Below are 25,217 nucleotides of genomic sequence, written 5' to 3' on the forward strand. Positions count from 1 at the left end.
CACAGAGCCTGTCAATCTGCTTCAGAGGCTGGTATTTTTATGCCAGGTCATCATTCCAGCATAATTTAAGCCTTGAGTTGAGCCAATGTACAATCTAAAACTGCAGATTTTCAGCATTTTAAAGGCTTCTAATTTCTTATTCAAAGTCTCACAACAGGATCTGAAATCATGGCAGGAGTGTGTGTGTGAGAGAGTGAGAGAGAATGCTCTGCAGAAATAAGGAACTAAATTTTTATCCCTATAGAGTACTTCTATTTTTGCTCAATAAAATATAAACTCTAGTGAAGTCTTTTAAAGTAATGAGAATCTAGTTTTAAAAAGGTGTGAAATGACCTTATTCCCTTTCTTTTTGTATGTAGGGAGCATCAATTCTCAGAATGCTTCAAGATTGGATTACACCAGCAAATTTTCAAAAAGGATGTCAGGTATGAACTACAGTAAAACATGCCAGAAACAAAAATAAACCATATGTGGCAAAGGGAAAGATTTTACTCAGAAAAATGAATGTGATATGTTCGCTTTTGATGTTCTCATTAGAATTTTAGATAACTATTTCTGTACTAAAACATTTATTCCTAACATTTATATACTAACATTTACTCCAATTAATATTAATTTTAATTTTTTCAGGCTGTAGATACACTAACTCCTTCAACTGCATCTGAAAAAGCTGTGTAGACAATAAAAGCTAGGTTAAACAAATTTCCAGCATGGTGGTACAGCTTGGTAATGATATAGAAGTTATGGAACCTTTTGCAGTGGGACTAGGTAGCAATGTTAAGTGGAAATTCATACTCACAATGAATTGGAATTTGAACTGCAGGGTTGTATGTGTGTTTGAAGACCAGCCAGTGATGACTCTAGGCCAGTGGTTCTCAAACTTTTGTACTGGTGACCCCTTTCAAATACTTTGCATAATGACAGGTTTCAGAGTAGCAGCTGTGTTAGTCTGTATCCACAAAAAGAACAGGAGTACTTGTGGCACCTTAGAGACTAACAAATGTATTTGAGCATAACCTTTCGTGGGCTACAACATCTGATGAAGTGGGCTGTAGCCCACGAAAGGTTATGCTCAAATAAATTTGTTAGTCTTTAAGGTGCCATAAGTACTCCTGTTCCTTTCAAACAGCAAGCCTCTCAATATGACCCCCCCACCCTTTATAAATTAAAAACATTTTTTATATATTTAACCCCATTATAAATGCTGGATGCGAAGAGGGGTTTGGGGTGGAGGCTGACAGCTCCCAACCCCCCCATATAATAACCACGCGACCCCAAGGGGTTCTGACCCCCAGTTTGAGAACCCCTGCCCTAGGCATATGATATCTAACAATACCCTCCTGATTCCTCCTTAATACTCTATCCCCATGCTCTTATCTGTAATAACTAGAACCTAGTCACCCAGCTACCAAAGCACTCCTGCATCTTCCTAACACCAAGTACCTCCAGACCACCCAGTTGTGCTATGCTGTTTACAAAAATCTGTCTGAAGGCTTTACAAATCTTGATTCACTTGGCACCTGCAAAAAGTTGAAGGCCATTACAAACTCCTCTTTCAGAGCAATTAGGGAAGCCAGAGCCTGAAAACAGAGTGACTCCACATCTGTCAATCCAGATGCATGGTGCTAATTTGCCCTGGAAAAATAAATAAATAAATAAATAACCCCACAGCCCTCTTTCACTTTAACCCTACCAAGAGGCTAGGATACATTGTTAGGATATATGACAACTACCATACACACAAAACAGAAAATTGGAGAACTTGGGGTCCTCTCCAGAAATAGAGAGCATAACTGCTGTTCTCTGAAATCTTTAAATAATTAATCATGATGCCTTTGTTTCCTGGGTTATTAAATATGTTCTTATCCCACACACACAAACAACCTACCTCCTCCTCTTCCCCCAAAGATCTCTGAGCTGCTACACTGGCATTTTTCAAGAAATCTCTCACAATTGAGCTAGTCCTCAAAGTGAATCTTCAGAATATGGTCATGCCTGATGCCAGATGCTTGAGCCCCGTTTACACTAGTGCTCTCGTCACTGCTCCCAAGCTAGAATTGACAGGGCTAAGATACGAAGGGGCTGGGAGAACATCCTGGCTGGCCAGCTGACTGATTATATTGAAACCACAGCAAAAACATTTCCATACAATCCGTAAGGACAGTCCTACATAGACAAGAATATTCAATCACACTCCACATTATAGGCACAAGCTGCCGTGATAAATACTTCCTGTTTACCCACTTCCCTATAAAAGCACAGGAACAGCTGTGGCTGAGATTGAAACAAACAGCACCACCTACCTAACATTCTGTAGGCAGGCTAGGAAAGAAAATACCACGTACTACTTGATGTGTCTCAGTCTCAGAGTAGCACTGAACTGGGGGATAGCATATTCTAGCATTCAATATTTAAGCATAACAGCAAATCATTAAATAGCAAATTATTAGTTATCAGTTAAACCTTTAACATTTCGATCACAGAATGCAGTTGTCCAAATTATCATAGTTCAACTTTGATTTCCACTTTTAGACACCCCTAAAATAACTCTTTTTGTGACCTATTTAATAAGACAGAAATTTACAACAAACTACATTTTGTCCACTCAAGTAAACAAAGAAAAAGTCTAGGGCCCTCTCCAAGGATTAATATATTGCACATTAATGTATCATGTTGGAAAATATTGACTCCCCGCCTAAAGAATAGGCCTGTCCTTTGGGAAGTACGAAATGCTTTTGGATTAATATGGTTCCATTTGATTTATTGCAGACACACACGACAGGGATGATGGGGAAACTTTATTCCACCCTTTCAAATGTCTCATCAGTGAGCAGCTGTGTTTTTGCTGATTCGGTTTGTTTTTAAATTGAGACATATAAATTAATAAAACTTTGATAAAAACAATGGACCCAAACTTAGCTTCCAGAAGGAAGAAGAGGTTGGTTCTCTTTGGACCGTGTAGAAATTAAATCACACTTCATCCTGGCTGACATTAAGATCTTTCATGCCCTCCAAATTTTCTCTGGTAAATGGTGTTTGTAAGTCATATGGACTAATATTTTGGACACTTATAATTCAGTGTGCAATCATTTCTCAATGTTTCTGGCTTTCCCAAAGGCAGAAGAGTGGGAACAACTGCTCCCACCCTGCATTTATACAGGGAGGAGTAGATATCTCTGAGATCTCCTTTTTAGAACAACCTGTGGACCCTGCATTTGGAAAGTGTTTCTACTTTCCATCTGTGCAGAAAGCAATGAAATAAACAAATGTACATATATCTCAAAGCATTTGCTGGTTAGGAACAACACCACTCTTAGGAAGGAATTCTGCACATTAGTTCTACAGATAACATTACAATATGTGCATTGTTTTGACAGGTGAGGAAGGACATGCAACTATTTAAAACACTTTCTTCTCTCTTTTTCTAGGACTACCTAAAGAAATACCATTTCCGGAATGCAAAGACAGATGATTTTTGGGAATCCCTGGCACAGGTATGGTCTGTAACAATTAATACCCTTGCTATTAAAGGTTTCTGTACTCATCCTACAGAGCAGGGTTTCCCAAACTTTTTCATATTGTGAATCTTGTTAGTAGAGAGATCATATCCCAGGCAGCCTCCCCCAGCACAGCAAACTCCAAATCTCATCCCTCTAGTAAATACAATACTCATTTTTTGCATGGGAAAATTGCTTGGGTGTGGGTTGGAACTGGGAGCAAGTGAGGGGAAACTGATCGAGCAAAACAATTCTTTACGCACATACACAAGAAATTGCAACCCTTCCAACCTATCTGCCCACATCAGTCTCCTTTAAATGCACACACACGCTCCCCTAACATGATTCTTTCTATAGTAGTGTTTTCTATAGCGCTCATCACAACAGTATTTAAGCCAGTGGGTCTCAACCTTTCCAGACTACTGTACCCCTTTCAGGAGTCTGATTGTCTTGCGTACCCCCAACTTTCATCTCACTTAAAACGGCTTGCTTACAAAATCAAACATAAAAATACAAACGTATCACAGCAGACTATTACTGAAAAATTGCTCACTTCCTCATTTTTACCATATAATTATATGTAATATAATTTATAATATAATATATTATATTAATTGGAATATAAATATTCTACTTACGTTTCAGTGTAGTTTATAGAGCAGTATAAACAAGTCATTGTCAGTATGTTAGTTTGTACTGATTTCGCTCGTGCTTTTTATGTAGCCTGTTGTAAAACTACACAAATATGAGTTGATATACCCCCTGGAAAACCTCTGCATACTCCCAAGGGCACGTATACCCCTGGTTGAGAACCACTGATCTAAACACTTAGTATGACTGCCAGTTTAACTACCCTGGATCCCTTCTGCTCCCTTATTTCCCACCAGATCTTGGTTCCGTCCTTGTCCCCAGGTTTTGGCGCTTTCTTCCTATCCTGCTCCCCAGTTGCCTCCTGAGGCCCACCTGTTTTCTGCCTCTCCAAGTTCCCAGCTCCTTACTCAGACACCACATGCCTTCCTCTCCCCCTCCCTCACCCAGGTTCCTGATAGCCATTATGCCCAACTTCTGCATTAGTGTCTCCTCCTGCCCTCCCTCTAGTCCCAGGCTCTCGTCTGCCCAGCCTGGCTCTCTCCTTGTTCTCTTCTCCCTCTCTGCTGCTCACAGAACCTTCTAGCCCTGGAGAACACCTTAAACCTGGCTCCTTTCCATCCAACACATGGTGGGTTGGAGGGGCACTGGTAAAGTCCCATGGCCCCAGTCGGAGACGCAGCTGCACTTGAGTTTGTGGGTAAAGAGGAAAGGAGGGGGCAGCTCCATCATTATAACAGCAGTCCCTAGTGCTGGCTCCTCCTTCCTTCCACCGGCACCTATCTGAAATTGTCTGGAGGATGGGGGACAGAGCCAGCAACTCAGCTCTCTTCAGAGCACCTGGAAGGACTGGCTTGCAGACCACAGTTTGGGAATTCTGCTGTAGAGGAGATTCACCAACAGTGCTAGAGTTTCAGTTAGTCCTTCCTGTGTTCTACTCCCTCCTCAGAAGGCAGCAGAGGAGGAAAATCATTTGAGCTTGAAGTGTGCAGAGAGGAGCAAGACACAAGGGCAGGGAATATTCTTTGCCCCTCCTACTGCCTGAACCCTGACCTAGTTTAACCCTATTTTCTTCAAGAGTATTTAAAATGTCTCGGTTGACAGCTCATTAGTTTTCTTTTGTTACATGCACCATGAAAGAGTTTAACAAATAAAATATTTTTGAGCTAATCTTACCGTCTTATTTGATGAATTGTTAGGAACAAAGCCCTAACATTAATGGGGGAAACCTGTTCCCTTTCTGGTCTCCCATCCAGTCAGGATGAGAGTTTTATTCCCTCTTCAGTCTGATTTAGCTTTCTTAGTGAGACCATCTGCTGTTATTCTTAGACAAGTGATAAGCCAGTGAAGGAAGTGATGGACACCTGGACCAGGCAGATGGGATACCCTGTATTGAGTGTGGACGCTAATTTGAAGGTCACACAGAAACGTTTTCTGTTGGACCCCTCAGCAAATACTTCTGAACCGACCTCTGCACTAGGGTAAGGTTTTACTGTATATGCCTGTCATGTAGACGAACAGCAGAAAGAGAGATGCTGTAGATAGATATGTTCATGTGGATTCATTCACTCTCTTACACACACACACCAACCAGTTCTCCCTACCTTCAGTGTACAGTTACCTCCCAAAACATGTAATGCAATGTATAGTAAATGTAATGTCTAAAGGAACAGGTATGCTGTGTAACTTTGGATACGTGGTACACTCCACCCACCCGCTTTGCTTGAGTCTAATCAACTCCACGTAACTTTGCCTTATGCCAAATAAAGGAACCTGAGTGACAAGACTGGAGGTGAACTGAGTTCTTGGGAGACCAAGTGGAAGAGGTCTTGGGGGAAACCCAACAACCAGTAAAATTACAAGAAAACTTAACAAGATGCTATATAATACCTCCCCACACCCAGGACAACTACTGCATCAGCTCTTTGTCTCTCAGTGTACAACACCAAATGTCTAAATCCAAAAGGAAGAAAAGGAAGGGAGGACAAATGATATGGAGGACGGGGCATAATGGAGATCACACAGCAGTTTCAGTTCCATATGGATATTTTTTCTTTTTTCAATATTTCTGAGTGAATTTCATGATGGTTGAAAATGCTGTATTTAAAGCCCTGGAGACTTTATCCACCAAAACAGGTACAGCCATGGACAGAAGAATGCAGACTTCCCCAGGCTGCCCAGCAAGTGTGCCTCAGCAATAACCCACAGAGCACCATCTGTAAAGGCAAAAGAGTAGTTCTGTCCCCATGTTGATACAATTCTTGCCTTTTCTGCTCAAGACTGCCAACAAGGCTGCCAAACAGTGTCAACTGTGGTGGTGGTTTTGTGGGGCTTGACGTTGGACAACAACTAATTTCACACAGATCAAAGAGCCATCAGCCAGAAAAACCACTTCTGGTCACTAGTGCCCTGGTCTGGATTTGAATTTGGGGCCGGGGGGGGAGAATGTGCAGACTTGAACCAAAAACAAATTCATTATTGCAAATTCTCCCTCTGTGCCATATGGAAGATTAACAGCTCCTTACTGTTCACAAAGTTGGCTCATTGCATTATGCTCAGAAGTGGGCAAATCCAGAAGCCCAGCTTTCCTCATAATCAAAGGAATTAGAGCACCAGGTTCTTGGTGTTCATCATGCTTTTAATGTAAATCCCAACGTGAGTCCTGCCCTAATCAGTCATGTACATTGTGCACTGCTCCAGTCATTCCAGAAACAGCTGCATCTCAGCAGCGGGGGAAATTAGTTCTAGATAAGTAAAGTTTAATTAAGTGCTTAGCGATAAAATACACTAGTATATATAATTAATTATTAATTATTATTATAAAGTCCTAATATTATCTTCATTGGAATAGGTTTCATCCCTTGCAAAGGATCCAAGTGCACTGTAAAACTTTACTCCCTCCCTCAGCCAGTGCTGACGTGGGAGAGGAGACCACTGGGGCCTTGTGCCCCTCAGTGGAACTGTGACAGCTCAGCTCCAGGTTTGGGTTTGTGACTAAGCTGTGAAACAGAGTCTAATAAAATTTTGTTCTCTGAAGCCTGCAGGGGTGGTCTCCCTAGCTGGCTACAGTGCCCCTGTCCTGAGAAAGTCCTGTTCTGTATATTAACACTCAAAAGAGAAATACAACTTCAAGAACTCATGTTCTTTAAATAGTGCTGCTAGGCAAGTATATGGCTGCAATATAGAATGTCAGGAAAACATCCTCAATACACATACTTAACAGGATATGGATATTGTACTTAATGCCCAAGAGAAGTATTTATGTACATGATCTCAGGAACATATTAAAACTAAAACTAACACTGAAGGAAAATCACTCCACTAAGTGCATTTACAAACCAAGTATTAGGAACTCTTTTATCAGCTTTCTCCTGGAGAAATGCAACAGCCAGGCTTTTGGCCAAGCAATAACCCTTTTAAACTCCATGGCAATAATTCTCCAAAAGACAGCTAATAAAAGTTAAATATGTTAAAGCTAAATCTGTTAAAATATTTTGTATTTAAAAATGTAACACAAGAGCGGACCTTTCTCCTGGTAGGTAGCAAAGAGACATGACTTCCTTCATTTTCTTACTTGCCAGAATGAAGCTATCATTCCTTTGATCCTGGGTTCTAATGCAGTAAAGTCAGAAGAATGACACAAATTTTTGTATGGTGTTTATCCACATGGTATCTAAGATGATAGAAAAACATCTCTGGGCTGGATATTGATACCCTTACTTTATATAGTACCTTACTTCCCAACTGCTCCATTGATTTCAATGAGACTTATCAAAGAGTAAGATACTACTTAATGTGGATAAAGGTATATCACAATCTGGTGCCCAGTGAGGGAGGGAGGAATCAATGTGGTCTAAAAGAAGAAACACAGGATTGGAACAATCAAGAGGTCCTGAGTTCTAATTCTGCCTCAGACACAGATTCGTTGTATAGTTGTCAAAGAATCACCTTCTGTTTTCTTATCTGTAAAACCGGTAGAGTAATACTTAGCAACTTACCACACAGGGGTGTTGTGAAGGTTAATTAGTTAATGTCTGTACAAAACTTTGAACATGTAAACCTCTACATTAATGCTAAGGTCACCCATCTGCATATAATCATACTTCATGAAACTAAATGCCTTGTGATCTACTAGATTAGCATGCTATGATACAGAAATACTACTTGACAAGACTCTATTTCCAACTGTGTATAATTATAACAAACACATTTACAGTATAGAATGGTACAGAAATTAGCTAGTCCACACAACACCCCTCTGATATTGGGTAAATATCATTCCCATTTTATAGATGGAGAAACTGAGGCACAGAGACATTAAGGCCCTCATTCAGAAAGGTATTTAAGCATGTGAATCCTTCCATGGATTTCAGAAAAATGGTTTGATCAATGGAACTACTCTTATGGCTAAAGTTAGGCATGTGACTAAATACCTTGCTAAATCAAGACATAAGTTACTTACTTAATACCACACATAGTCAATGCCAGATTTTGGACTAAAACTCAGTAATCCATAGCTTCCAGTCCTGTGCTCAGTCTGCCAGAGGCCTGGCAGCAATTATGCATATTTCATAGTTTTAGGGACTAAACTACTTCTATTCTCCATATCTAAAAGAGGAATGCTATCAGATACTTCAAACCTTTTATTTTAACTTAGAAATAGAATATTGTCCTAATTATGCAGGGTTTGCTCAATAAAAATAACCAAGTATCTATATTAGCTTGCCTGTATCCAAGATTTTTATAAATTGCTTTTGCCAGAAAGATACCCTAAAGCAGTTTATAATATATTTAAATAATCAAGCTATTGGTAAAAAAAACAAAAATTTGTTATCTGTGGTAATTAGTCATATATTAGTGGATATCTATATCTAGATACACAGGTATGTACATATTTAGAAATTGACTATGAAGAAGTAAGTTTATGCAGTCCCTAGCACAATAAAACTGGATCCTATAGGTGCTACAATAAATGTATTATTTATTAATCATCATAATAATAGATAAAATATTTTAAATGTTTTATTTTAGGTTCTCTTTCAAAAGTTGTTTATTTTTTCATTTAAAATAATTTCAGTTACACATGGAATATCCCAGTGAAATGGTATGCTGGGAACGAAACAGATGTTACATTCTACAATAAATCAGAATCTGCAGGTAAACTTCAGTAATGTTTCATTTCTGAATAACAGTAGGTTCAATGTGACAATCATGCAAAGCTTTAAAAATATCCTTAGTAAGAACTAAAAATAACAACTAACTTTTATGCTCTTCAGTGCTTGAAACACACTGCTTGGGAATAAAGGAGTTAAGATCCTTCCCTAGAAAGAGAATAAGCCCCTCCCATAAACAGGATTATGCTAATTACGTCCAATAATTAAAATCTATTCTTATTTATTCAAACAATATGACACAGCCTAATATAAAATTGGTCATTTGGTTTAGAGGAATTTGGGGCACATTAAAACAAAGATTTCAGTTTAATGTTAATGATTGCGTGTGTGTGCGCGAGGACTGCATATTCAAATATTTAAGACATGCTTAAATCCACCCCTACTCAGAAAAGCACCTACACACTGCTTAGCTATAAGCCTGCTGTCCCACTGACAGCAATGGGACTTAAGTATGTACTTTCCTGAATCTCAGCCTAAGGGAGAAGCTGGATCTGGATGGTGCTAAATACATCTCTTGCAGTGATAAAGTCTAGAGTCGCTTAGTTTCGGTGGATGGAGCTGCAGTACTGTGTTATATTTGGAATTGGCTGAAGCTATTTTCTGCTCAAAAAAACCCAGGAGATGTCCATGAAAGTTTTAGGTTTTTTCCCCAAAATTCTACATTTCAAAATTTGAAAAGTTTCTACTGCTCAACAAAATTTCAAAATTCAGAAATATATTACCAGCTCTTCTGTTCTCTTTTTGTATTTAGCACCTGTCTCCCCTCTTGCAGTTGAGTTTGTTTTGGTTTTTTAAATTACTTTAAAGTTTGTGTTTAACTTAATTTTCATCCTAGACTCTGAATGCAAGTAAGCCTACCCATTATGTTATGATGCATAACGGAAAACTGCATGAAAGAATTTTCTCTCACCACTCTCTCCAACGCAACACTGGAGACTGAGAGTTGTCCCAATGAATTAGAACAGTCACTTGAAATACCTTGCACTGCTCATCCAAAGTGAAAAATACTATTTACTGAGTCAATATGCATTGGAGTAAAAGGCTTCTGACTTCAGACACTGGAATAGGCACTAAGTGAACTTTCAAAACTGCTGACCACAGTGGGAGCAGTTTAACTTTTGAGAATGGAACATCATCCTCAAGGGTTAGGCTTCACTCTGAGTTTCCATGAACCTCAAGACTTGAGTAAGGGCTTGGTTTATTTTATAGTTTAATTAATTTGTAGCTATAGGACCTGAATCAAGGAAGGGGAATTAAAAAAGAGATGCATAGACCTAAAATGGAAAAACATTTAGAGGATAAATAGGTAAAATATAAAATCAGATTAATACAAACACTGAGAACTGATAGAGGCTTTTGGAATAAATATTAATAGGAATAATTTTTGTGATTATTCTTTTTGCAATAAACACTTAATTTTCTTTATGCTTATTCTAAAATCAGTAGTCTCCATTTTTAATAATGAACATTTGCATACAGTTTTCACACTGTTACCACAGTTATTTCTTATTCTAAGCTAACAGGTAGCATCAATATCTTTACTCTCTGCCATTTTAGAGCAACCAACCTAGAATTAAGCTTTGAGTCCTTTGTGGATATGGGTTAAAAATCATGACTTTTGGAGTGAATATATTTCCAATGAGTCCCCCCCAGCCATGTATTTATATGCATGTAAAATTTCATTACTATTTGTTTACAGCCACCGGAATTACTATAACACCCAGCAACCCTAATTCTTTACTGAAAATAAATCCAGACCACATTGGATTTTATCGTGTAAATTATGAAACACAAACTTGGAACAACATAGCCAATAATCTGCTTAACAACCAAAAGGTGAGTCTGATTAAATTAACTGGATTTGGTTACAAGCTGGTTGGTTTCTCGGATCTATTGACAATTACTGTTTCTTCTACAAAATATAAACGTCTTTTTGCTTCTTTTTCTTCCTCCCCTCGTGCAGTATTTCTCTGCTGCTGATCGTGCCGGGCTTGTGGATGATGTGTTTTCTTTGGCAAGGTAGGTTTTATAATGAAACTAGCACATTATAGACATTTCAAAATAGCTTTCATGTCTTCCCATGGTTATTATATTGGCATTCTCTTGGTTTGGATGGTGGTAATGAGAATTTTTAAACTATTATTTTATTGTAACTCCAGGAAGAATCAAGTCTTGGTTTGTCTTCAGCAGCCTTTTCTTCTCTTACATTTTCCTCCATAAGGAGAAAATTCAAATGTGGGTACAACTCTTATTGGTATCAGTTAGAGTTGGCCTTACCTGTCCAATATTAGGGTGTGATCCTAAATCACTGAAGTTAATGGGAGTTTTGCCATTCACTTCAATGGAAGAAGGATTTTATTTCCTATCTCTGCCTGAAGAACTCTTGGTTTTTTGAGCCTGGTGTGGATGGCAAGGCCATGACAGAAATGTTCCAGATGAAGCATTCCCAGAAGAAACCAAGTGTCTAAAGAGAGTCACAGAGGTCTGTCCCTCTGTGTATATGTCTCGATAGATATCCCAAAATCCAACAGATTTCCTTCTGAATCTTGAGACATTAGGACAGTTAATGAGACATAACTTCTTTGTTGGTCACACAACTGTGTGTACCTTTTCAAGGTTTGTTTGGTGAATAAAAGCAGGTAACTACACAATGTTGATTGCCCTAGAATGGTAATGAGAGCTCCTTCAGAGCTGCTCTGCTCTTGTACATGACATCTAATCATAATAATCCTTCAGAACTTTCTTTGAAAAGTGCCTCCTGTGTATGTTCCATAACTTTTTCCCAAGTTTATTATCAGAGCCCTTTTAAAGAGCACGGTGCTATAATAATCTCTTTAGCACTTTAATTGCTGTTATCACACAATACAGACAATTCCTTTTGCCTTAGGATGAAGTGAAGGGCTCTTGTGGGAGTGCAGTTGAGTAGCTGTGTATAAAAGAGATAAACACTGTGAGAACTGGAAGGACTGTTGATAAGAGTTCCATAAAAAGTCAGGAAAATAAAGATGGTTTGGGCCTGGTTACTAAACCCATTAAGAATGCAATTGCATAAGCAAAATATATACACAATTTTGCATCCAATTTACTTGTAATTATTGAAGTTGTGCATGCAAAGGATTAATTATGATCATTTGTTCCCACATGACTGAATTACACACACAATCACAGCAAGTGTGTGCATGAATTGTACACCTATTCATTTAAAATCAAACCCTTTATGTTCAATACCATGTACAATAAAAAAAAAACCCCACAACATACAAGATTCCATGATTATTAAACATACTAGCTAAATATTTAGAGCTAGTTTGTCCCTTCTGTGGGACTCACATTAACAAATATTCTATGTCACTAATATTCTGCATTACAAATACTAGTTAATTTTCACAACAACCCTTTAAAATGGGTAAGGATTAACATCCCCATTTTGCAGATAAGGAAACTGAGATACACAAGTGTTAAGTGATTTGCCAAAGACCAAACAGTGAATTGGCGGTATTGGAATGTATGGCTTTCTGGCTCTCAGTCATGTGATCAGACCACTAGCTACCCATTGTTTTGTGAAAATACAAACTCACAGCCAGAGTATGAATCCATTACTCCCACTGGTGAACAGTTACAAAAGCAGTCCCACTGAATTCATTGGATTCTTCCCCCAACATTAAAATTATTTCCCCATGTTTAGATCCTCAATGTTTATTTCTGGGTCATAAAAAGATTTGCAAGCCAGTTTGTATTCCTGGGTCTGCCACTGGCCTGCTGATTGACCTTGGGCAAGTCACTTTAACCACTCGATGTCTCAGTGTCTCCAGCTGCAATATGGAGATAATGATACTAACCCTTTTCAAAGTGCTTTGAGATTTACTGATGAAAAGCACAACGTTAACGCTAGATATTATTGTAATTGCTTACTGATTTGAAACAACCCCCTCTATTAACAGATACTCCGAATAGTATAGGCAGATTTTCTGCATTTTACTATGAGTTGATAAACCTGTAGCCAAATACTTTTAGTCACTGATGTAATATACAGGTTTCAAAACTAAAAGAGAAAACCAATCCTTAGATGAGCCACGTATCCACAGTCCCACTGGGACATATTCACCAATTAAATTTACAACATTTCCATGACTGCAACACAATTAAAAGTGTGTTATTTTCAGCTGTCCCATCATAGCACAAAATCTCCAATACACTAAGTGGGGTGGTAAGTGTCGAGAGTCTACATTAAAAGCAGGTGTACAGAAGCCAACTTTTATACAGACCTGGACCGTTCCACCATGTAATGGGGAGGGAAGAGAGTATTCTCCAGAATAGGCTGTGAAGTCAATCAGGTTATCACTAAAGCGGAGCAAAATTATTAAACTTTTTCCAGTGGGAAAAAAAATAAAGATTCAGGTGAACAAACATTCTGTGAATTCGGGTTGAATTTGCCAAATTGTTTTGATTGAAAAAAAATCTGAAGCATCAATCTGGTTGATTGGAAATGAATTTTTGTCTGATTCCCCCTCCGCCAATGAACTGAACGATCAGCTATTTGCCCAGTTTTACTTATTGCTGCTCTCCCAAGAGCACTGTGCTGAATGGTGGTGTGCTTGCTCTGCCTAGTCTATTTTTAGACCAGACAGTAAGTTGAATCCTCATGAGTGCCTGTTCCATAATATAGCACATTCCCATGGAGGAAAAGAATAAGAAAGCCACAGCAGCCCCCACCTCCTACTGTCTGGGGAGAGGAAAGGAAGATGTTGCCCCTGTTCCCTCCCAGAGGAGACAGTTTGTTGGCTCTCCAGAATCCCTAATCAGCCCTATCTCGTGGCAGTGGGGGGAATGGGGGAGACAAAAAAACTTCTCCTCCCAACCATGTTTGCAAAAACTGGAAAAGAGGACGCTGCTTGTTTGGGGGCCCACTCTGTCCTTCTCTCTTCCTATTAGAGAAGAGGTAGACTGGGTGTAGTACACAATTGAGGAAGAAATGATGAGTGATTTGGAGGACAGAGAGAAAAGGGACAGTGATTAGATGGAGAGGGAAGAAGAAATTAAATCTAAGGCAAACAGACACTGAAAAAAGTAGAAGGCTGATTTCTAACTTGACTCTTCTGAAATTGGGATTTGAACAGATTTGCTTCTAGAGAGGCACATGCTCCTGAGGCAAGTCCTTCTGCTTCCTACAGATTGTACAATAGGATCGATACATTGTCGTCCTCAAAAATATTAGACTGTTTCCAAAATAGGCAAGCAAGTTTTCAAATTGTATACAACGAATTCCTTCTGAAAAGAGCTCCTCCTCACAAGAATGATGCAGCCATGGAACATGGTTACAATTAACACACACTACACTAGACTTCTGTGTGTGTTCCAGTTACAAACGAGGCAGGATTTGTAAAGTTGTGTCAATTGTTTCTCTTCCTTCCTCAGGGCTGAACTTTTGAATTATGCTGTTCCACTGAATCTAACAAAATATCTACAAAATGAAGAGGACTATTTACCTTGGCATAGAGTTATATCAGCTGTATCTTACCTCAGAGACATGCTTAGAGATGATACAGAGCTCTACCCCAAGTTTAAGGTGATGCAATCAATGAGTCGTGTTTATAATCTATTAATCTTACAGTTCAGAGCTATAATAATGATAATATTGAAAGCTGAGTGATTTTCAAAGTTGCTGAAACTGTTTTATGTATAATTTCAACATTAAAAGATGTGTATTATTTATTATAGTCTTAACATATATTTTGTGAGCTGATTTATATAGGCCCATGAATTATAAAATACAGTCTAGGACTATATACTGGAAATAAAATGGGAGTGTTCCCAGTTATGGTTGCCACCTATTTGATTGTTCACCGTACAGTTGTTTTTGTGCCACGGCTGTCTTGTGTATTACAAGCAAGATTGTTCAAGATAGCAAAACTTCTGATGCCTGACCTACACCATGCAAGGTAACTGTGTCTCAGTGAGGTTGTCAGCAATCAAGATAGCTGACCTGGGGTGGAACATACTTCAATGGTCAGCACAAATTGTAGTCAGCATTATGTCAGGGAATCAAGCTGAGCAGAGAGTGTACTAGTTTACACTAGTTGTTATATTAAAATAGTGTACACAAGGTTTGAGGATGATGGGACATCTTCATGTTGTGTCAGCACATCATAGCAGTACAAAGCAAAGGTGCAGTATGATGTTCACATCCTTTCATGACATTTTTTGTGAATACAGACTAACATGGCTGCTACTCTGAACCTTTCATGACATGGTGACTTTGTTGAAAGTTTTTTTTCCAGAGTATGGTTAAGGGGTTTTTGTTGTTATTACTGGTATTTTTAAAAAGGCAAACTATGAATATGAAAACCTTGTTACATCATGAAACCCATAAGGGTAATCAGAAAACCTCTTTATTTCAGGCATACTTTCGCAGTTTGGTTAAACCCATTGCAAATAAGCTGGGTTGGAACGATGATGAAACTGGAAGCCATGTGATGAGGTTAAGAATTTATTGTATACATTATTATTATAGACTCAGATTGTTGAACACTTGGAAAATCTCCTCTCTCTGTTTTTTTTTAAAGGCTTCTTCGTGCAGAAGTTTTAGGATTTGCATGCAGAATGGACGAACCAGATGCTTTGAACAATGCATCTAGCTTATTTTATTCCTGGTTAGATGGCTCAAGGTGAATATTCATGGTTTTTGCATTCAGTTAAGAGTACTGTGTATGGTATTATAATGCAACTCAAAAAAAGGTGGCAACCATAATTTATTGCTTTATGTTTTTTAGTCCACCTGTAAATCTCCGGCTCTTGGTATATCGCTATGGGATGCAGAACTCCGGCAATGAGACATCATGGAACTATATGTTTCAGAAATACCAAAGTACTTCATTAGCTCAAGAAAAAGAAAAGTTGCTCTATGGTCTGGCATCAGTGAAGGACATCACCCTTTTGGACAGGTTGCTGAAAATATGCTGAAAGACTTATTTTCCTTCTCCCATCTACCCACCCTCTCACATGCATTACCATTTTTGTCATATATAAAGTATGATATAGAACACAGCAGATTGTCAAATGCTGTCACTCTTGAGTAGTCCTCCCTGAGAAAATACTGCCAGTAACTAGGCAAAGTCATTGTTCCCCTTTTTGAAAGAATATGCTCAGGTGATGGTTTTTATAGCCCTTCATCTCTTGCAAACATAGAACTACCCTAATTGTTACTGCTACTATCAGGACAGTATCCTCCAAGGTCCCAGTTGGGATCTGGGCACCATTGTGCTAGCACATAAAATGACAGTCCCTGCCCCGAAGAGTTTACAATTGAAGACAAGATTAAACAAATGAGCGTAACTAACAATAGGAAGAACTAGAAGAGTGGGGACGAGGGTAACGGTAATACAGATATGTGGTGACCGAGGTTAGCATTGTGTATCACTTCACAGGTGCACATCATCATTTAAGGTTATTTCATAACTAACCCCTACACAGTCATCACGTCTATGACTAAAACATGGGTTATTCAGACAAACCCAAATCTGCAGAGCAAAAACAACAAACAACAAATCCACACTGTAGGTAACTCACAGGTGGAATTTGGCCCTTCCCAGAATCAACCTTTTTAATGAAATAAAGGAAAAAAAGAACACACCACTGAGAAAGCTGGCTGTGCACTCAGCTACTTGTTTATGGAGTTGAAGAACAGAACCCTCAGCCCCAAGTTACAGTATCTGAAGAGGAACCTCTTTGCAGCTGCTGCTGTACATTGTAGCTAGGAGTAGCTTCCTAATATTGTCCTTAAATGTGTGTCTGTGAGACAGTGAGTCCACCCATTTTATGGACCTATTGGTCACTCCCCTGACCTACTGCATTATAAACCTTCTGTAGTTCCCAAGATTTCATCCTATTAGACTAATGGACTTTGAGCTCACTCACTGGGATAGAAAACGGATAGATTTAGGGTAAAATTTTCAAGTGAAATAGGAAATCAATGGGAACTAGATGCCTGAATATCTTTGATGATCTAGGCCCTAAGCCCGGTTGATTTTCAGTGAGATGCCCAGAACTTACTTTGTGCTGGGGCTCAGCTCCAGCACCTCTTCTGTGAGTAGCGTGCCAGGCATAAGCTTGCACATATGGTGCATGCAAGGTCACGATATGTGGAAGATGCATTGTTTTTGCTTGAGCCCTGGCACCTTGAAGAAAAAAAATTTTAAAACACGGGCGATGTCTACATGCCTGTTGCTTTTGAAAAAAATCTTATCCTTAATAGGTAATCACATTTTAGACCAGTCTATTTCATCCTTAAAATGGTCTAGGAAAAATAAGTCTCTAGTGTTAGATTTTCCATAGGAAAATATAAATATTTCTGCAGATGGTAGGTTGGTCTCAGTAGCCCGAATAGTTTCTTTACAACTCACTTTTCACAATCTTTAATAGAAGGTTTTAAAGTCTGTTTAATTGTTTCCCCCTCTGGTTTCTCCTAGGTATCTAAAATATATTTACAACACCAGTCTTATTAAAAGTCAGGATGTGTTCACAGTCCTGAAATACATCTCCTATAACAGCTATGGCAAAACCATGGCTTGGGACTGGATACGTCTCAACTGGGAATACCTAGTCAGCAGGTACGTTAACATCCTTCAAATGTTTTACACTTAATTCTAAGTCTCCTGCTCTTTATTTCCTTCTCTCACCTTACTTAAGTCTCGCCACACAGTCACCATTAGGTGCAGAACACATCAATCCATTTCTCTTAATGTGAAACAAAACTTGCAGATATCTTTGGATTTACCCATTTCTGTGGAAGCAAATGGCTCTAAGAAGCAACTCCTTTGGACAGAGAGCTGAAAATGTTTTAAATATTACTGCAGCCTGTGGTGAAAAAGAAGAGTTATTGCCAACCTGAAAATCCTACACTAAATTTCCAGTCTGAATCAAAACTTGCTGAGAGCTGAGTAGCACAATGCAGGAGTTGGTTTGATTGTTAGTTACCTCTCTCTCTTTTGGACAAAGTAACTAGCTGTCAGATCTTTTAAACACTGCATAACGTAGGAAGCACATTTAAGGCCCTAGTTCAGTAAGTTACTTAAAAACCTGCCTGACTTTAAGCATGTGAAGAATCCCATTGGTTTATGGAGACCAGTTTTTCTGAGAATCCGGCCATTAACGTTTGGTCCTGTGAGACACTGAACACCCTCATCTGCCACTGCTTTCACAATACTCAGATCCTTGCAGACTAAAGGCTGTATAAGGCCCTCCATACCATTTAGGCTACCAGTGGAATAACTAAACAAACTTCAGAGGGAGTTATCACACCAGCTCATCATAAACTGTTGCAGAGGCGAGCAATAATTCCACGGATTCAGTGACTAACTCCCATGCAAGTGGTGTGAAAGGGCTGCACCTGCTAGGACAACCAATAGGCTGGTGCAACACCTACAGAAAAAAATGCATTGTAGCCCAGTGCCCTAAGTAGATTTTGCATCTCCCCCCCCCACCCCCCGCGCAAAAAAAAAAAAGAATTTCCAGTCATTTCACCCACATAGACACTGTCCATTCTGGTTTTCTGCAGGCATATTGATTATCACCTTTAGTGAATTGTGATCTCTCCCACACTAAGTTGTGACAGCACCAGAAGAATCAGTCAGGAAGCTTTTTGCTTTAATATTTACTCATAAAAAGCCAAGTATTTTTCGGGGAAAAGGAGAGAGAACATACACGACAGTTTCCTAGAGGTGTGCTGTATTATGGTTTGGGCTTTTTGAACCGTATATCTGTGTGGTAAAGAACTGTAATATCAACTTGAGGAATAAAAAGATGTAAATAAAAGCAGTTAAGACTTATTCCACAAGGTATATTTCTATCCCCAAATGATCACTAACAGCCAATGCCAGGAGAAAACTGTAGAAAGTTCCAGTTATGGGAGTAGTGTTCTATGGAATCTGCAGCCGTCAATCCCCAATCTGGCCTAATACAGAATATTCTCTTTATTCACAGCAATCTACAATGAGGGGGGTCTTGTACTTTTCTTATTCCCTCTTGTACTAACAATGAAATCAGCTTCCAGCTTTGCTCCTGTCTATTCACACCGATTCCTGAGGTGCTCTTTCACTCCTACTAATAGAGTAGGACATTAGAAAGGGAATCTAATTGAAACTCACATGAGGGCATAGAATCACAATAAGCCTGCCAATTTACAGAGGTCCTCTGGCCATACACAATTGTAGCTCCACAAAGGGATAGAGACATGTGAGGGTGTTGTAATGGAAATTTCTCTCAAGGGTTGGCTCGATTCCGGGCAGAAGACACCGTTCTTTGAATATGTTTACATCAGAAACCTTGCCAGGTATAGCTAAACTACAGAATAGTACAAAAATCATATATGTTTTTTCAGATATTTCTGGTAACATCTAGAAATTTGGGGCAACATTTATTTCATGATGCTAAAAGATTAAGAACTAAAAGAGTTTATTAACAATAAAGGAACAAACACTCCAAAAAAGCAATCTTATTTTTATATCAAATACTATTTATTTTTTTCAGGTACACTATCAATGATAGAAATCTTGGTCGAATAGTATCCATAACCCAAACGTTCAACACTGACCTTCAGCTTTGGCAGGTATGGAGATGATGCCTATAGTCATTTTAAGCCACTAAGTTGTAAGATCTTCCTCGGCAGGAAACTTGTCCTTTTATTCTCTAAGATGCCTAGCACAATTTTGGATGCTATAAAATTATTATTCAAGTACTACCAGTCCAATCCTGAAGTCCTTTCTCAAATAAAACTTTCCATGATTTCAAGAGCATAGAATTGGGCCTTATAAAAATTACTTGATGTTAAATACAACAGAAGTACTTGCTGCCTGTGAATTCATTTTGTTTTCTCTTTTCAAGATGGAAAATTTCTTTGAAAAATACCCTAATGCTGGAGCAGGAGAAGCACCCAGGAAACAGGCTCTCGAAACAGTAAAGAACAATATTGAATGGCTAAAACAAAACAAGGGAGAGATAGAAGCATGGCTAACAACTTAATGTTTTACTTCAAAGTTGCGAAGAATTAAAAAGATATTGTCTTAATTTTATGCACTTATTGTTTCTTACATGAACATTTGGGAATCCATTTACAAATGCTGTCTCTGAATCCTACAAACACTTATGCACTTGAATAACTTTACTCATGTAAGATAAATAAGACTACTTGTAAGAGGAAAGTTACTCATGTTATAAGCAATTGCAGGATTGGACTCCTGTTTGTACCTCCCACCTACTGCTTTGAAAAATGCACCCCTTTGTTTATGTAGAAAGAAACCCATTTAAGAGTATTTAAAACACTCAGGGATACCTTTCCAAGTGTATTTTACAGGTGGTCTATTCCAAGGGAATTAAGTAATAATTTGAACTTGTTTTAAAATCATTTTCTATGTTTATACTTGTAAAAAAGACATCATGTGGGTTTAGCTTTGCATTCTTAGTACTAAAGAAATGTCAGTTAATTTTCAGAGGGGTAGCCATATTAATCTGGATCTGTAAAAGCGGTAAAGAGTCCTGTGGCTTAATGTGCCACAGGACTCTTTGTCAGTTAATTTTGTTTCTCAATTGATTCTTTAAAAGTTTAACTATTGGTATTCAAGGGATCAATATTACCAGCTTACTGTTTAAGTTTATTATTTGGGATTCTGTAATTTTTATTTTTTGTTTTTCTCTCTAAATCCTGCCAAAGTAACAGCACCTAGGATAGAAGTCACTATAAGTTTTAGTTTAAGACAAGGAAATGGGTACCTGTTACCTCTCTTTCCATAAGAAGAGCAAAAACAAACAAACAAGAACAACTATGAAACGCTCACTCTTAACTAGGAAATAAAAGACTGGCCACCACTGCCTTTTTGAAAAACATCAACCACTGCTTCTAAAGAATTTCAGATTTGGCAATCACTTTGAGACCTGCAGCCCGAGGAGGGGCAAATCCATCCCTGTGCTGGAGCTAGGACCGGCCCAGGAACATGGGGGAAACAGACTGGGCCTCCTCTATCCAGGAACAACTGGAGGCCAGTTTGTCTCCCAGTGCAGGCTACTGAGTAGGCCTGAAAGTTGGCCAAACTTATCCACTATTTCAATGGGCCACTGAAGGAGGGCAGAATCAAGGGGGAGTAAAAGCACACCTCCTTTCACCCTGGAAAGCCGCCAGCAGAAGGGAGGGTGTGTGAGGCTGCTGAAGAGATGGCGCAGATCTGGCTGTGCACCAGGAATAGAGAAATACCCTAGGAACAGGGGGCCCCTGTGGGGCTACTCCTGCCTTATGACACCCCTCCAGCCCATTTGTTCCACCTTAGCTGGTGCAAAAGGGGGTGCAGAACAACTGTGAATCTGGATCCAGCTGTTAAAGAATAAGCAGTTTCTTCACTTTCAGAGATTTGAGAAGCAGAACTGATGCTTTCTCATGCTCTATTGACCCCTTATTCATGTTTCAGGCCAAATTCACCCTAGGCTGTGCAGGTAGCGTCCACTGAGGTCAGAAAATTCTAGTGATTGTTAGTCAATTGCTATGTGAAAGGAAAGTGTCAGCCAGCATTCCACAAATAAACATTTAAGGATTTTAACCTACAATGGTTACAACCCACTGCTGTTATATGCTTCCAATTGTGATGGGAACATGGCAAAGAGCCAAGTTACTTCTTCAGTGCTCTTGCCTTTGCCCAGCAATGAAAGTGAGGCAATTGTACAGAACCAAAATATGCACAGAACATGAAAGAAAACTTTCACTCCCCCCCATATGAAAAAAATTCATATTTATAATGGACTCCTCGTCTTATCTTATGTCTGTACCTTTAAATATTTTTATGATTGAATAAAGCAAATCAATATGGTGAATAAAGCAAATAAATATGGTGGCTCTTCTCCTGTGGGCTGATTTAACGTTAGCACGCTGCAATATAGAATACGTAGTAATACTCAATGGCACAGGCTGTCGTCCCCACACACACACACAGTCACACTGCCTATTTTTAGCCAAATGTTTTTGATCCTAACTGGCTAATATGTATTGTGTATTCCCCTCTGTAGCTGAGCCAAAGGAGAGAGAGATCTATTATAGCGCTCATCTTAAGAGCTGAGCATTTTAGCTTCACCTTGTTCTTTTAGCTCTGGAGGTCCTCAGTTCAATCCCTGGTGTGTCAGCTATCATATAAGTGAGGTCTCATCTGTAACTGAACCAGAGACTGCTACCATGAAAAGCATGAGAAAGGGCCAGCCTCTCAAGCTGAGAATTGCAATAGATCCATATCCTCTGTGGATCAGCCACAGAAGGAAACCCATTTCATACACTGAGCAATGGGTTACATTCACACCTATCAAAAAGAGAAGAGAATTAGTTTTACAAGATGGTTCAGCTCTATTAGCTTCAAGTCTGTCTGAAAAATACAGATTTTTATGTTCTAATTAATTAAACAATGAGAAAATATGAGGCAGCTCACCTAGTAGGAAGGGGGGGGGGGGAGTGGAGTTTCTAAAGTTCTAAGTAGATTTGATCCAGTGCAATGTTGGACACTGATACAAGCAGCAGTAGAAAGGTTTGACAAGAGTTTCCGGTTGAATTTATTCCCTCAATCAACCAAAATAAAGTGTTTCATTGCGTTAGTAGATACAGCAAGCAGACACGAGGAGAAGCACATTTTTCAGGCAAGTACCTCACTGACTCTCATTTTCTGATAGGGAAGAGTTTTCCTGCCATTTCATTACTAGTCTGTAAGAGGTAATTGAACCTTTCGCATCAGCCATACTTTCTGTTTGGGAAAAAGGATGATGGATAACAGATTCTGTGTGGACGATAGAAAATTAAATGGTCACTGGGAGCCCTCCGTCATGGCCTCAGGGCAGCCCAACAAATGGCACCTTGCCTCAGTTTCCTTCTCGATTCCTCAGATAAACTCACTGCACCCTTCAGAGTATATAAATAGCCTTTTTGTGGTTTTAATTTATTACCCCAAATCCCCCTCAGAGCAGTCCAAACAGTACATTCGTCCCCAACCATCCATCCCCAAGCATGGCTCCACCGTCTCTCACCATGCCCCAGCTCAACTCCCAGTTATAGCTCTGGCATCTCTCACCATGCCTAAGCCAGCTCCTCTTGCTGGAGTGTTTCTTTGCCTTATTTCCTTCCCAGGTATGGTTCTCGTTATTGCCTAGCGACATCAGAGGGCTCAGCCCTATCCATTCCCCAGCCTTCAGTCTTCTCTGACCTGCTGGCTCTCTGAGCTTGAGGGCATCTCCCTCTCCACTCGTCTCTGGCCATGCTTAGCTCTCCAGCCTGGAGAACTTTGTAGGTGACTCTCTGACTGCCTTCCTAGCTTCTGCTTTCACCAGCCTGTTGTGGCTCCAGAGCTCAGCCAGGACCTCTCACCACCCTGTTCTTCAGTGGGACCTTTCCCTGAAGCTCTCAGTTCAGCTCTGCTCTTTCTTTGAGCTCTCTTTATTGTCAGTGCTGGGGGGCTCGCCCTTTCTGAACACTCCCTCTAGGCTCTCTGTGACGACTTGAGTTCTGAACTGCCCTTTCTCAACTCTCATTTATAATGCTCAAGGGCGGACCAACCCTGCTCATTACACCAAACTAGGGCACACCTGGACTGGACGAGGAGTGCTGAGCCAAATTTCATTTAAAGGGCCAGAAACTCTGTTACAGTCACAGAGGATTTCTGTCCTTTGTCAGAAACAGATACATTTGGTGCTCTAATAGGGTATGTTGATCTGAATTGGCTCTGCAAAGGTGGAAATAGATCCAAAAAAACAGGAAGAAAGCTGCTTTTACAGCAGGATAAAGGCTCTGGCAATTTCAAGTAATGTCCTTTAGATTATGCAGTCCTCTTGGAACCTTTAAACGGCTCATGGAGAATGTACTCTGTGGCATGCACCTCTTTCAGACTCTTCGTCATACATGGATAACAAATCTGGTACATGCTAAATCTTTTGGTCAGGAACTGGTGCATTTTATAAATGGTCTGCGATAAGGTTAAGAATGACAATTTGAAACTGAATCCAAAGAAATGTGAGCTGTTTTAAAAAGAGATAATTTTCCCTTGGTCATATGGATCAGCGAGGAAGGAATTTCCACTGATAAAGTGAAAGAGTGCAGAACTGGCTGGCTTTTTAGCTCTATGCAGCTCTTTAGGACTCTGCTGTTCCTATTACACCAGGTTCATTTTCTGGGTTGCCAATAGAACAAAAACTATTGCATAGTGAGTAAGAGAAATGCCTGGAGTAATCACCACAGTGTACTTTGGCATTTACAGAGTTAGAACAGGCATTTGGGACTGTTTCAATGTCGCCTTACTCTGGCCTGAGAAATTTTCATATTAAACACAGATGCAAGTGCTCACAGAATGAGAACACTTCAGGCCCAGAAGGCTGCAGAAATTATAGGCAAATGAAGATGCTTTCTCTTGCTGCTCCTATTAAAGGGCCAATTGGAAATATTACTCTGAAGAAGAGAACAAGAAATGAAAAGCATCTCTGCAGTGCCCTAGATGTTGCAGCTGTGTAAGTATTCTTGAGTCAGTTGCTGAAACAACAGAAGCAGCAATGGAGAAGTGGACTATAAAGCAGTTAAAAACCGCACCATTAGAGGATCCCAATGGTAAAATAGGTCATGAATGAAAACTTTACTGGCAATTGCCTCTATCCTAGAGTATTGTGTCTTCTAACAGTACAGTAACAGCTCACTGGCATCCAGGTGAAATGGGAGAAGCTAACCAGTGATTGGTACAGATATCAACAGGTTGTACTAGATATATTGGAAAGAGGTACTAAGGATTAAATCTACCCCTACTGAAATCAATGGCAAAACTCCTGTTAAGTATACAGGGATCAAGATCTCACCCTAAGTTTATGTCTTGGCTTTAAAGCCCTTGTATATTTTGGGTTATGAAAACATTAACCAAGCTAAGGTTATATTTTAATTGGGAAACATTGTAACGGGGCCCCA

The 25,217-nt window shown here is 39.4% G+C and overlaps 1 protein-coding gene across 1 annotated transcript in view; it reads left to right on the plus strand.

The window, feature by feature from the left end:
- Positions 1–22,131, plus strand: part of ENPEP (glutamyl aminopeptidase) — a 48,805-nt gene extending 26,674 nt beyond the window's left edge. Inside the window, exons 8-20 of the mRNA XM_048846949.2 lie at positions 360–425; positions 3,429–3,494; positions 5,415–5,566; positions 9,163–9,242; positions 10,959–11,095; positions 11,223–11,278; positions 14,675–14,825; positions 15,658–15,737; positions 15,823–15,924; positions 16,030–16,200; positions 17,725–17,865; positions 19,784–19,862; positions 20,138–22,131. Of these exons, the coding sequence (XP_048702906.1) occupies positions 360–425; positions 3,429–3,494; positions 5,415–5,566; positions 9,163–9,242; positions 10,959–11,095; positions 11,223–11,278; positions 14,675–14,825; positions 15,658–15,737; positions 15,823–15,924; positions 16,030–16,200; positions 17,725–17,865; positions 19,784–19,862; positions 20,138–20,275 (1,419 nt within the window). The 3' untranslated portion in view covers positions 20,276–22,131. The remainder of the gene's footprint in view (positions 1–359; positions 426–3,428; positions 3,495–5,414; positions 5,567–9,162; positions 9,243–10,958; positions 11,096–11,222; positions 11,279–14,674; positions 14,826–15,657; positions 15,738–15,822; positions 15,925–16,029; positions 16,201–17,724; positions 17,866–19,783; positions 19,863–20,137) is intronic.
- Positions 22,132–25,217: the final 3,086 nt, after the last annotated feature.

Source organism: Caretta caretta, chromosome 4 (genome assembly GCF_965140235.1).
Source record: "Caretta caretta isolate rCarCar2 chromosome 4, rCarCar1.hap1, whole genome shotgun sequence".
In the NCBI taxonomy this organism is placed as follows: Eukaryota; Metazoa; Chordata; order Testudines; family Cheloniidae; genus Caretta; species Caretta caretta.